Genomic DNA, 14,398 nt, shown 5'->3' with positions numbered 1-14,398 from the left:
AGTAAACTATGCCAACCAGGTGTCCTTCTGCCCTCATTCTTACATCAAAGCACTGTGGAGTATGCATGCGCATGCAGCACGTAACTCTTCCTCATGCTTCCGTCAGCTCGGAAGAGGTCTGTCATCGGATGCGTGCACCAAATGTAAGATTACATGGCCTTCCATAGGGATAACAGGAAGAACTCATAATGGTAGCAGACATGAGGTTGCTTTTTGGGTACTAATCGGAGGCAAGGAACACTTAATGACCACACTCATTGATGTGCATGAGGATTGGTGCAAGGTGGGATCGCTTCTTTCTTTGCATTCGTTCTTTTGAGACAACGAGATACCATACTGTATCAGCACAAAAGATAAAGAGAAGTGAGACAATGGTTGCACAAAGTCACACAATGCAGTGCTGCTTTTATCACATCTTCCATTCTTTCTTTTCATTTCTTTTTCTCCCTCCATCTCCTCCTCCTCCTCCTCCTCATCTTCTCTGCGCTCTTTTATTTCTATTCTTTTGGAATATCTGATGGCTTCGTCTGCCGCTTCAGAGAGTGATGCGTTAAAAGGAGGGAAGGGCAGTGGACTCATATGAAGGGCGGGGGGTCCTGCTGCGTTTGCTGCCTTTCTGAAAGCATCAGCATGCCGAAGAAAAATTCCCTGCAATCATGTTCCCAATGGCTTGGATTTGGTTTAGCAGAAGCACGCTCAGATGATCTACTTGTAAGACGAGAAAATATTCTTCTCCGGCTTTTCGATATCTCGGAGCTTGCAGATTGACACGATGATGGAGAATATTACACCAACTGAATCAACATGGCATGGAACATGTGTTTCTCATCATTGACATAAGCCGTCTTTCAGCCTATGTGATAGAGGACGCTACAGATGTGCATGAAGCAGTATCGATGGTGTTGTCGCCTCTGTTCGTTTTGCGGTGCGGTCGAACCGCGCCAATGTGTTTGAACTTGCGCGATATGTTGGCACAAACATTAACAAAGCAAAAGAAGGAGATTAGGCCAAAAAAGATGCAGAAAGTGAAAGTGAGCAATCCTTGGATGGCAAATCCAAAAGCAACACTGCTACAATCACAACAGCATAAAGCCCCACGCACAGAGAGAGAGAGAGAGAGAGAGAGAGAGAGAGAGTTTAGCTGTATAAATCTATTGGCATTTGGTTCTCCTACCCTCTTTCACTAACAACTCAACTCTCGTAGTAGCAGCAGCAGTAGTCGTAGTCGAGAGAGCGCATTGGATCTCTTTCATTCCACGAGACTAGCTTCCAGTGAAGGACGTAGAGAGAAACGGTAGGGTTTGGGTGCTTGTGAGAGGAGGAGAAAGAGGAGGAGGAGGAGGAAGACGAGTAGTAGCGGAACAGAAGCTTTGTAAGGAGTGGAACCAAGAGGCAGCACAACATTGGGGTGGCGGGGGGCTGGTGTTGGGGGCTAAGTAATGCGAACAGGAGCTTGCACACTGCAACAGGCCCTCACCGCAGAGGCTGCCTCGGTGCTCAAGCACTCCCTCAGCTTGGCCAGGCAGAGAGGCCATGCGCAGGTCACCCCTCTCCATGTCGCTGCCACACTCCTGAGCTATTCCTCGTCCGCCTCCAACCTCCTCAGGAGAGCCTGCCTCAAGTCCCAGCCCCACCACCCTGCCTCTCACCCCCTCCGCTGCAGAGCGCTCGAGCTGTGCTTCAATGTGGCCCTCAACAGGCTACCCACCACTCCCCCGCCCTCCTCCGGCCCGCTCCTCACCTCGCAACCTTCTCTCTCCAACGCTCTCATTGCCGCCCTCAAGAGAGCGCAGGCCCACCAGCGGAGGGGCTGCATCGAGCTCCAACAGCAACAGCTGCAGCAACAACAGCAGCAGCAGCAGCCCGTCCCGGGCATCAAGGTGGAGCTGGAGCAGCTCATCATCTCCATCTTGGACGACCCCAGCGTGAGCAGGGTGATGCGAGAAGCTGGCTTCTCCAGCACCTGTGTCAAGAACAACTTGGAGGAGGAAAGCTCCGTCTTGTTGGGCCAGTCCTCACCGTTTCTACTCGAGTCACACAAAGACATCATCAACCATGGGAGCAGCTTCTGGCAGAGCCCGCTGTTTAAGCTGTGTTCTCAGCAAAGCGCACCATTCCCGGCGCCCTCCTCCCATAAGGAGGACCTAAGCGCAGTCTTGGAGGTGATGCTCCGGAAACAAGGGAGGAGGACCAACGCTGTGGTGGTGGGAGACTCCATTTCCATGACAGAGGGGATTGTAGCTGAGCTCATGGCAAAGGTCGAGAGAGGTGATGTCCCTGACGAGCTCAAGGCCGCGCATCTCATCAAGCTTCAGCTCTCCTATGTTCATCTTAGGCTCATGAGTAGAAGTGATGTGGACCTGAAGGTTTCTGATCTCAGGAGAAAGATTAGTTCCTCAGCATCAGATAGAGTAGGTGGATTTGGCGTCATCATCTACGCAGGGGATCTGAGATGGGCAGTCGATGAGGAGACCAAAGATGGACGTGGGTTTATGCCAGTCGAACACATGGTGGCAGAGTTGGGAAGGTTGCTATCTGAGTGCAGGAGCAGCAGCATCAGCAACGGTGGTGCGACTGTGAACAGAAAGGTGTGGCTACTGGCCACTGCAAGCTATCAGACATACATGAAGTGCCAGATGAGGCTTGAGACCCAATGGAACCTTCAAGCCGTGGTGGTTCCCTCAGGTGGGCTCGCGCTGAGCCTCCAAGCTCCCAGGTGAGATCACCAACCCTTAGCATTGCCCAATCCACGATGTTACTTGACTTCCATTGTCTTGTCAATGATATCTTAGCCTTCTGGTTCTGTCTCCTCAACAACTTAGTCCAAATAGAATGCAGCAAATCTTGCATGTGACTATCATCTTTTGGTCAAATCTAAGAGCTCACATCACAATGCACAAAAGACTGTAAGAAGAATTGAAATGGTGTTCAAATCCTTCAGCTCTAATGGTGTTTTCTTTCTGTCCTACAGTGGCCTTGACTCAAGATTGACAAAGCTCTTTGATCATCCATTTCAACTGCTTGGTTCCAAGGTTCTTAACACCATGGATGATGAGAAGCTCATGTGCTGTACTGAATGCACTTCCAATTTTGAGAAGGAAGCCAAAGACACCAACTGTGGCTCAACACAGTTGCCATTTTGGCTCCACAAGGTAAAGATTACTTCTTCTGCTTCAGCAGAAGACTACTTGTTGCAAAAGAGATGGTAATTAATGCCCACACTGTCTTCAGGATGCCTTGCTGCAGTTGAAGAGGAAATGGAACAGCCTATGCCAAAGCCTCCATCACACAAGACATAGTCAAACTCATCTGTTCCCCTCCTTCCTGAATCAGTCTTCCACTGTCAAGAACACCACCTCTTCTTCATCATATCCATGGTGGTCTAACAGCAACAACAATAGCAGAATCTTGATACAACCGCATTCCCTGTCTTTCTCTGAGGCTACTCCTAGACTTGATAGTGGATTCCCATTCAACACAGTCAATCTGGGAAATGGAATGGGAAAGTGGCAGGAAGCAGATGAAACAAAGCAGAGGGTTTCTGAAGCCAGCTTGAATTCCCTGAGAAAGCCAGGAAACCAGATCACTCTGTCCTTGGGTAGCGCTCTTGCCTCGGATTCCGCGACATCCATGGAGCAGAAAGAAGTGGTGGCAGATCGACGAGAACTAACCCATAAATTGCACGAGAACATGCCCTGGCACTCGGAGATCATTCCTTCGATCGTGGAAGCAGTGAATGATGGCAGATCATGCGAAAACAAGGGACTTTGTGTACTGCTTCAGGGTAGCGATCGCATTGCTAAGAGGAGATTGGCACGAGTGCTGTCGGAGCATTTTGGTGGATCCGAATCAAGGCTAACGCACATCAACATGAGGAAATGGGCAGGCAAGACCTGCTCATGTCGAGAGATCCTCGATGATGCCTTGGAAAAGGGTTCCAAGTCTGTGGTTTTCATGGAGGATATAGATCGAGCGGATGGCAACTTCATGAGATCTCTGGCAGATGTTCTAAAGGTGGGAGCTTTTGAGAGCTCATCCGGAAAAGAAGTGTGTTTGGCCGATGCAATCTTCATTATGACCACATCGAGCTCGGCTAACTCTGAAGATATCGACGAGGGTTGCGACGATGTGATCGAGATGAAGTTGCAGGCTGAAGAGAGATCAACCAACGGAGATCCCAAAAGGAAGCCAGAGACAGCGCTGCAGAACAAACCGAAGCGTCGTAGAACAGGGGACGGCGGCCTCGACCTGAACATGCTTGCTGAGGAGGAGGAGGAGGAGGGGGGGGGAGTAGACTACAGCGACGGCAAGGAGGACGACGCCGTCCCCAGTGATCTAACCAACGAGGAAGACTGCGGGAATGATCTCCGTCTTCCACCTGAGCTGCTCGAGTTGATCACGGCTCGATTCACCCTGGACGCTGACCCCGAGAGCTCCTCCTCTCTGGTGTTGCACAACCTCATCTCAAAGCTTCGTCGGGCATTCGACGAGGTGGGGAGCCGCGGGCAGCTGCTGGTCGATGAGACGGCGGCGGAGGAGCTAGCGGCAGCCGCTGGTTCCTTCTCGGAGAGCTGCTTCGAAAGGTGGGTGAGGGAGGTGTTCGGAACCTGCTTGCAAACGGTAGCGAAGGGCGGGAACGTGAGGATGAGCGCGGAGGGTAGAAAGGGAAATGTGGGGGAGTTTGGGTTCATGGGATCCGTTCTACCGAAGAGGATAGACGCGGTGAAGCTGTAAAATATATTGGGATGACCAAAATGCCACTGTAACTTTTTTCTTTTCCCTTTCGGCATCCTTTCCAACCTTTCATGCTTTGTTCCCCATTGGTGGATAAGTTTGACCAAAATCGACCATAAGCGACTAATTTTGACTCAAATATATCAAACTAATGGATAAGTAATCCCCGAATCGATTATAAGTGACTTGACCTTAACACATTGATAATGTTATGAGAAAACACCAACAAATTAGACGTAAAATATGATGAATCAACGATTTGAACACTACATTGCGCATGTGGAATGCATTTATTTTTTATTATGAAAAATTAAAACAAAGAAAAATGAGAATTCAAGTGAAAAAGAAAACCATAAAAAAATTAACTCATGTTTTTTTTTGTCATTAATAAGGAATTAAAGATTAAATTATTAGTAGGAGATTTTATTTTTTGAAAATTAAGGTTATAGAAACTATTGTGTTAGTTAAAGCTTTGTAATTATTGGATGCGTGTCAGTTAATAAGTGGATTGTACTATGTACGCTGATACATTTACTACACGGAATAAGTGGATTGTACTATGTACGCTTATAGAGTTATTTTACAGCTTGATTTTATTTTATCAAAGAAAGGTTTCATTGTCATTAACAAGGAATTAAAAAAAATTATTAATAGAAACTATTATGCTAATTAAAGCTTTGTATTTTTATATTATGAAAGGGAGGTTTTGTTTTCATTAATAAGGAATTGAAAAAAAAAATTAGTAGATGATTTTTTTTTTAATGAAGCTTATAGAACATTATTGTGCAAGTGGGAGGGAGTAATTAATTTGTACGCTGATATATTACTAAATGGAATACGGAATTTATAGAGTTATTTTCTAGAATGATTCTTATATTATTAAAAAGATATTTCGTTTTTATCAATGAGGAATTAAAAAATTAAATTGTAAGTAGACGATTTATTTTTTTTGGAAATAAAGTTCATAGAAACTATTATGTTATTTAAAGCATTGTTATTATCGGACACGTGGTAGTTAGTAAGTGGATTGGAATAATATGTACGCTGATATACTTACTACACGGAATACGAGACTTATAGAGTTATTTTATAGTTTGATTTTTTATATTATTAAAGGAAGATTTGGTTGTCATTAATAAGGAAACAAAAAAAAAATTATCAGAAAACGGTTTAATTTTTTTAAAATAAAACTTATGGAATATTATGTTAATCAAAACTTTGTAATTATGTAATACACCCTTTGATAGCAGCCCACGACTACGACAGTATCAATAGGGATTTCAAAGGCCATCGTGACGGATTACGTTGGATCAAAAAACTCGGGACGGTACTATCGGGTACAAAGTTGCCTCGAAAAACTTGGAACGATGTTGTCGGGTATAAAGCCACCCTAAGAAACTCGAGACGGCACCGTCATATACGAAAGGTGTCCCAAGAAACTAGAGACGACGCCGCACAGTACCGTCCTGCACCATACGACCGACTCCTGTATACAAGAGTGCCCGTTGCTCGGCCAAAGGGAGTAGGGACACACATCTCACTCTTATTCCCTCAATACTAACTTAAGCTTCAGGGGCGGATCGGGAAACTCATCCCGACCTCGACCTGAGTGCAGGGGCTGGTGACGCAACAACAGGCGTAAATGTTCACAACCCATCCCAATCATGAAAGTTCTCATGTGGCACCCTTGATCAGTCGGAGTTAATCAAGTCGTGCTGACTCCTCAGCCCGAACTTAAACGTGTACAAACAACACTTTGAGTTAAAAATTAGATTTGAGTAATATATAAACTGAGATAATTTTATATTATTAAAAGAAGGTTTTATTATTAATAATAAATAATTTAAAATAAAATTTAAAGAAATTATTATGTTAGTTAAATTTTTGTGTGGAAAAAAGTTAATAAGTGGATTGGAGGAATATATGAGTTGATAGGGGTTTATGAGAGCGTCGCTCTCGGTTCGTCTCTGCTTTCTCGATTTCCTCCTCCCTTTTTTGCCCACCGGTGATGCATCGCGCCCTCGCGGGACTCTGAAGGAAGCTGCGCTGCGACAGCAGCGGCGGCGGCGTCTCGATTAATGCGTACGCCCCGTACGGTGGTGGTGACGCTCCGCCGCCTTGGCGACCACCTCTCCCCCGCTCTCCGCCGCTCGCCGCCCTTTCCTCCCTTCCCCTCCGCCGCTGACGGCTCCATCCTCGCCCCACTGGTATCCTACGCCTCTTCTCTCCCGCACGCGAGCTCCCGAGACGAAGACCGATCCCAGGAGGTCGCACCCGCTCGTCTCGATCTCCTCGTCTTTAGGTCGTCTTCTTCGGCGAGGCCTCCTCGAATCGACTCGTCTGCTGCCTTGACTTCGTTCGTTCGCAGTTGAGTTTCTTTGTCATGCCAGTGCGAGAAAACGTCCCCTTTTCCGAGTATTCTGAATACATGTTTTTTTGCTTGCAGATTATTCCCTTAGGGTTGCAAAGGTTAAAAGGGCACCTTTTGATGATGAACACAGGTAAATGGACGCCGCAATCTAGTTGTCCTTTTAATGTGTAATGCTGAATCAAGATATTGACTTCGTTTTTCACATGTAAATCTGTAGTTTTTGAATCACATTACTCATCACCTACAATGATTTATCTGTCTGTCATTATCTGTTAACAATGGCACAGCAAATAGCAAAGGGTTATTTTCTTATAGATGATTCTAGAATTGAGCTTCCTTGTAGCCTTAACTTTCACATTGAATCTGCTAAGTTAAAAGAAGAACTTGGCGAGTTGACTAATCAATTTTGATACATATTTTATGAAAGATGGCTGAAAAATCTGTTAACAAAGAAGCTATAACACGTCAAATTCTAAAAAGCTCAAAGGAGACTGCTGAGAGATGCTAGGAACTAGTTGTTACTTGATTTAATTAAAAGCTGCTAGCAACGATGCTTTCAGCAATTGTGCATCTTATACAAATAGGATTCTGGTTTTAACATTCTTTCACATCTTATAATAATTAGTCCATTGCACGATTGTTATCAATTGAAGAAGTATGTCTTTTGGTTTAAAGGGTTGCACGTGAAGACTGAAGCTGAATTAGAAGAGCTTACCATTGGTTTCATGTCAGTGTTTGCAGCTGATGTGAAACCTCGAACTAACACCACATCAGTGCCATACGAAGCAAAATATAGATGCATGGAAGCTAGTAAGGACTAGATCAAGGACGAGTATAACACGAACTCCGTGGCAGCTTGGGCTGATTGCAGTATCTGTTTTATTTGTTAGTTTATAATCTATCACTGATCTTAAATGAAAAACTAATTCAATAAGAGAACGGAAGGATGATGCTTCATTTGCAGTATTGTTTTCCCGTAAAATCAAGTACAATTAAGTTCTAGTGACTTCTTTGTTTGTGTTTATACAACTAGGGATCATAACTACAAGGGGTTCTGTTGAATATTGCTTCTATACTTGTGTATCTATGTAAAAATTTCATCTTTCTATTTCTTTTTGGTTAAAGTATGTCTTATAACTCCTACCCTTGAATTGGAGTTTATTCTTCTCGATTACTTGCCTAACTATCAATTGGATGCTATCTCAGCCAACGTGCAGTTACCACTGCACTGTGGTGCAACTTTCTTGTCTTCTCTCTCAAGTTTGGTGTGTGGCTTTCAACTTCTAGCCATGTTATGTTAGCTGAGGTTGTACACTCAGTTGCAGACTTCACGAACCAGGTATTTTCAATCTTGATGTCACATGATATTCCCTTCCATGTTCAACCTAAGTATCGTGTTACTAATCTACAAAATTTCTTTCCGAGTTTGTTTGGAATGAAAATGAAAAAATAAATGAAATCCATATTACCATAATTTTATTGAATTCCTTTGTTTCAAATGAGAAGAGCTTGGGAATGGGAATTCCAATAGCCCAAAACCTTGGAATTTCACAATTCAACCAAAAACAATCAAGTTTTGCTTGATAATTTCTAAATATCTCGGTACTAACTTTTTATTCTAGGTTACCAATATACGTGTAGCCCAGTGGTTAAACAACACAAACAAGGGAAAAAAAAAAAGAATAACCGACAGAAGAGTGGGAGAGGAGAGACACTAGGAAAAAGAGAGACAGAGAGGGAAAGGAGACACACTAGACAGAAGAGAGACAATCATTGATTTGTTTCCAAACCTGAGTTTATTGGCGTCAATTACCGTCTCCAAACCTGTATTTTCTTGTCAATTTTTACACTGAATAGAATTTGGATTGCTTGAATTAGTCATCAAAACAGCGATTGTTGCATGCATCTTGCTGAATGTTTTTCCCAAGATGGTTATGCATGTTCCTGGGGAAGTAGGAATGCACTGTTTGGTTGTTGATGAGTTGAGCATTTGACATCTTTATTCCAGTCAACTATACTTTTACATTTTCTTTTTGCTATTTGTCCTTTTCTTCCATCCAACTATCCAAATTTCTTGGGCTACGCATATAAAGAGAATCATTTTGTTCAACTACAGTAGGCAACCTAAAAGTTATTGCTATTTCTTCAGAATAGTCATGTACTTACAGATTCTGAAGTGCAACTTTTATTTAGTGCACTGTGTTTGACAATATAGCTATACTTTATCCTTTTAAGCATTCAATTTTTTTGCATTTAAGGGTAATTTAGTAGAAGATCAGTGCAAATCACTTTCAAATTTGATTTCACATGAGAAAAGGAATTTCATTTCCTATTTTTATACTTCAATTCAAACACAAAAATTAGAAATTAGATTCTTGAGAATTCTTTTCTCTTAGGAACTGGTTCCAAACAAGTATATATTTTAAAAAAAAACTAGTCTGTGTCTTAGTAAGATTTTTTTGCCAGTTTTTAATTTGACTACTTTTGTTAATGTAGGCCCTTCTTGCATATGGTTTGAACAGCTCAAGGCGTGCTCCAGATGCTCTGCACCCGTAGGTTTACCCACTATTCATGCTATTCACAGTATTCCTCCCGCTTTATCATGGTACACATATGCTAAGTTAATTATCCAATACAAACCAAAAAAATCATCAGCAAAAAGAGCCTCACCTTTATATCTTTCTGTTTTCATTAGTATTTTTCCTTTTCTGGAATTGTATCTATGTCACATCTAACAAGCATTAGGTTTAATATTTCTGAAGGATATGTTAAAGAAATATGTAAGCTAATGTACATAAAACTTTTTTAAGTCCCTTGGAAATCTTAAAACTTTTTGATTTTTCATCTTTTATTGAGTTATCTATTCTTGACTGCAGTTATGGATATTCGAAGGAAAGATTTGTTTGGTCTTTAATATCTGCTGTTGGCATCTTTTGCCTGGGTTCTGGTGCCACAGTTGTGCATGGATTTCAGAACTTGTGGAACTCTCATGTACGTGTTAAGAAATCATGTCTTTATAAATTTTATCATCTAAGTTAGGTCCTCATTATATCATAATTGCTTGTTCGAACATTTAATTCCATTGCTGATCTCCTTGTATGATTTCTTTTATAACACAGCCTCCTGAAAATATCCATTATGCTGCTTTAGTGATTGGTGGATCCTTTCTCATTGAAGGTATATCTGAAGGCATTTGGATTTTTATTCTTTGATAAAAATAATATGATAATTTAGATGCCTTTCCAGGTGCTTCACTGCTTGTTGCTATTAATGCTGTGAAGAAAGGTGCAGCTGCAGAAGGAATGAAAGTGTGGGACTATATATGGCGTGGCCATGATCCAACATCCGTTGCTGTTATGACAGAGGTGATCTTATGTTCCAGATAGCTGTAATGAACTTATTATCATTTTGTGTGTGTGTTTCTGATTGAATGCTTTTAATCTGTTCATGTTTTGTTTACCATATATATACTACTCATCAAACATCTAGTTATCTTTTTCAGATATGCATATTCATTATCTGTCCTACTATTCGCTCTTGCATGATGTGTTCATGTGGCATTCATTTCTTGGTATCTCAGCTTGTTTCTGTTCTGCAGGATGGTGCTGCAGTGACTGGTCTTGCAATTGCTGCAGCGTCATTGGTGGCTGTCAATACAACCGGAAATGCAATATACGACCCAATTGGTTCTATCATAGTTGGTAATCTGCTTGGAATGGTATGTGACTTATCCTTGAAAGAGTTGGAATGCTTGATAAATGTTTCTAAGATATTCTTGACCAGTATGATCTAACCGGTTCAATCATACAAAGTCCCTTCCCCTGTGATTCTCTTTTCATTCCAGTTTGCCAATTTCATGTCTTGCTGAAATTAAAGTACTGAAAGCATGAAAATTTGTTTGAGCTTGTATCGGCTTAGGATAGTTTGCTAACGGTGGGAAGAAATGTATAGGCTCATAGTCCAAAATGGTACTGACAGATAATATCTGTATAAAGTAGAGTAATCATATTTTCACAAGGTAAACTAGATACAGGTACTTGTCTGAGATGTATTCTCATTTCTGCGTATCTGCTATCAGAAATAAACAACCATTCATTAGTTTCAATGGACTAATATTATGCTTAATGTTTCTTTTGCGGAAAGATTCACAGATGAGTCTGTTATATATTTGTTAAAGGCGAGGGAAAATCCTGATGGATATACATGTGGAGGAACATTTCTTTTAAAGCATAGATCATGATTATTTTAAGAAAGGCTCATCTGGAAGACAAGTTGAGACAAGAAAATACTGTGAGGATTACGGAGAATTACAGCTAAATATTTCCTCGTGTCCATGGATGAAACTGCATCATGCACCTATGAAAAGGATGAAATGATTAAATATGATTTATAAATTTGACTGTCATATTATTATTATATGAAAATGATTTGAACTCTGTTAGCGCTAATTACAGTTCAACTAATGTTAAACTTTAGTATTGCAGGTTGCTATATTTCTCATTCAGAGGAACAGGCATGCATTGATTGGCAGGGCAATTGATGACCATGACATGGAAAAAGTACTCAAGTTTTTAAAATCTGATCCGGTGAAAACACGACCAACAACATGGAACTTTTCATAGATATCAATTAAGCTTCTCTAACATGTGCGTTAACCTACTGCAGGTTGTAGATGCCTTGTACGATTGCAAGAGTGAGGTCATTGGCCCTGGATTTTTCAGATTCAAAGCAGAAATAGGTAAGTTTTGTACTCTACATAATTATGAATCCATCCAGTTCTGTTTCCTGAAGGATTAGATTTGTCATAATTTCTAAGATTAGGACATTGTAACATAATTAAAGGTTTTAAACCTGGAAACACAGGGGTGTCTCCTTAATGTGCTAATTGCTAGTGTGATATGTGCTGACGATAAGGTTTGGTATCAAATCCATGTTGGAGTTTTGTGCCTTGCTGGCATCAGAATGGAACATTGTGTCGGTACCATGCTCATGTTAGATAGAGGCTCATATTAAATATTTCTTATTTTGATAAGCATCCGTAGTTGCATGTAGATTTTCGTCCTTTAGTGACTTGCGGCCTCAGAAAATTCCCACGTGATTTCTTTATAGAGAAAAAATAGTGAACAAAATTCACTATCTGCATATCTGGACTGGTTTTGAATAGTTTACTACATTAAGAAGAGCACTTGAAACAAATTTTGGCCCTAAAGCATACAGGCTCCCACTTATGTTGCATATGGTGCTGCAGATTTCAATGGGGTTGTATTGGTGCAAAATTATTTGGAAAGAACTGGACGTGAAGAATGGGCAAAACAAGTATGTTGTTAACATAGTTCAATTTTTTGTGCATTTTCTAATGATCATTGCCTTATAAGCATGTCTTATGCAATGGTTTACTTGACCTTTCTTTTGCATCACATTACTCGTATACTGGTTGTTTATGTATCTCTGGTCATTGAGCATGTCTAGTCTTCGGACATCATAAGCATGTCCAGGTAGGAGTGTTACTGGAGTCGAGTTCTGTTGGATCAACCTAGTATTTATGTCTAAACTGAACAAAACTGGTTCAAATTTGCATCCAAAATATTGAACATGGACCTGGTCCAAGTCCAACCAATTGGCCATGCAATTACTACCATACATCAGGTTGGGTGTCAGATGCAGTCTGCTTCAATAGAAAATGGAGTCCAAAATCACTTGTATGGTCTGTGGCTAGAGTTCTAGGTTGATGCAGGTCACAAGTGGCAAGGTTTATGTGGCCAAGGAAATTTGTGTTGGAACAGAAGGGAATTGTTCAATCTTATGTGCTATATGTGAGTTGAACCTGAGCCGGAGGAGTCGGGAGATTACCGCTTGGTTTTATTGTTTTTGTTGTTGTTGTTGTTTACACGAGGTTGAAATACTTCAACATCAAATTGGGTAATGAGATTTTTATCATGGATCTGGCCATAACCAAACATGGATCAGACAAGTCACTGAATCTAGTGTCATTGAATATATGATCCAAAAACCTATATTTATGATTTCCAAGTCCTGTGAACCAGATTGTGATGTTCGGGTTATTAGGTAGCAGACATTGATATGCGAAACAAATAGATCAACTCGCTGTCTGTTCCTTTCCCGAGTAGAGCTCGATGACAAATGCTCACAAGAAGGCATTAATGAGTGACCATTTATAACTGGTGGTAACTCGCACAAACAATGCAAGAAGAAACGGAGAAGGATTCTGGAATATCCAACTTTTATGAAATTAGCTTAACAACTCTGCACTTCCTTGTGTTGAACAGTTTCGGGAGGCCGCAAAGTCTGAAGACAATACAGCACTGCTAAATGTCATGGCTAGTTATGGTACTGAGTAATTTGATTGTGTTGCATGTCATTAACATGCATGACTTAGGTAATTAGTATTTTTGTTTGTGATTGGAAGGTGAGGACGTCGTAGAAGCTCTGGGCAGCGAGGTGGACAGGCTCGAATCAGAGATTCAGAAGATTGTTCCTGGGATCAGGCATGTCGACATCGAGGCACACAATCCCGAGGGGCTCTCACTGTACCACCACTTCAGGCATGATCGACTCAAGAGCTCATAATCATTTCTGTTGATCGGACTACGAACCGGGCATCGATCTTTTGTTCGGGGGGTGCTATATTCTTGTTCATGTCATGTTATGATCATTGGTCGTGGGAAGTTCCCAGAATACAACCTTGCATCTGGAGTTTCAAAATTGCAGGACCTTTGTGTTGGGCATTTTATAATGGCCCGCTCAAATTGGTCGACTTGCGCAAACTGGTTTTTGATCGAGATGACCACCACAACCTTTTGATCGCTATCAATTCTTCTATCAATACAAATATTTGATCATCGTCTTCATTTTTTTTTGTTGTTTTAGGTAGAAGAGAATGACCATATAAAATTGTTCATGCACATCTTTTTGTTGGTTGTTGTTGTCGTCGTCTGTTTGTTTCTTGGTTAGGAAGACAAAGACGCGAACACTTGATGAGCATGCAAGCAACAGCTGGAAGAACACCACACGGCAGTGTAGGCATGCTTTTCCACTCTCTCCGAAAACCCAACACCATGACAATTTTTTCCAATAGGGAGACCAGAATTGTCGTCTCTTGAAAAATGTGAGCACCTTTGGATTTTGTATGCATCATAAATTTTTATATTTTGGTAGTAAAAATCTTCAAAATAATCATCACAAAAATCTCAATGGTCATCGTAATCAATATGATATCAAATGGGTTTTAGATATTTTGTCTTGCGATCGTTCAAAGCTTACGATGTCATTTTA

At 41.4% G+C, this 14,398-nt stretch overlaps 2 protein-coding genes across 2 annotated transcripts; both read left to right on the top strand.

Moving 5' to 3' along the window:
• Window positions 1-1,196: 1,196 nt before the first annotated feature.
• Window positions 1,197-4,779, top strand: LOC103977321 (protein SMAX1-LIKE 4-like). Its single transcript, XM_009392816.3, has 3 exons — window positions 1,197-2,716; window positions 2,972-3,152; window positions 3,232-4,779. The coding sequence occupies exons 1-3, from the start codon at window positions 1,440-1,442 to the stop codon at window positions 4,732-4,734; spliced, it is 2,961 nt and encodes a 986-aa protein (XP_009391091.2). The 5' UTR covers window positions 1,197-1,439; the 3' UTR covers window positions 4,735-4,779.
• Window positions 4,780-6,674: 1,895 nt separating this feature from the next.
• Window positions 6,675-13,974, top strand: LOC103976844 (metal tolerance protein C4). Its single transcript, XM_009392169.3, has 13 exons — window positions 6,675-7,101; window positions 7,181-7,235; window positions 8,312-8,444; window positions 9,602-9,657; window positions 9,982-10,096; window positions 10,225-10,282; window positions 10,352-10,470; window positions 10,704-10,823; window positions 11,590-11,691; window positions 11,771-11,843; window positions 12,354-12,421; window positions 13,393-13,453; window positions 13,533-13,974. The coding sequence occupies exons 1-13, from the start codon at window positions 6,813-6,815 to the stop codon at window positions 13,691-13,693; spliced, it is 1,410 nt and encodes a 469-aa protein (XP_009390444.2). The 5' UTR covers window positions 6,675-6,812; the 3' UTR covers window positions 13,694-13,974.
• The last annotated feature ends 424 nt before the right edge of the window (window positions 13,975-14,398 follow it).

The sequence above is a fragment of the Musa acuminata genome, chromosome BXJ2-3 (genome assembly GCF_036884655.1).
Source record: "Musa acuminata AAA Group cultivar baxijiao chromosome BXJ2-3, Cavendish_Baxijiao_AAA, whole genome shotgun sequence".
NCBI classification, from domain to species: Eukaryota; Viridiplantae; Streptophyta; class Magnoliopsida; order Zingiberales; family Musaceae; genus Musa; species Musa acuminata.
The sequence above is the reverse complement of the archived record's forward strand: the minus strand, read 5'-3'. Positions and strand labels throughout refer to the sequence as shown.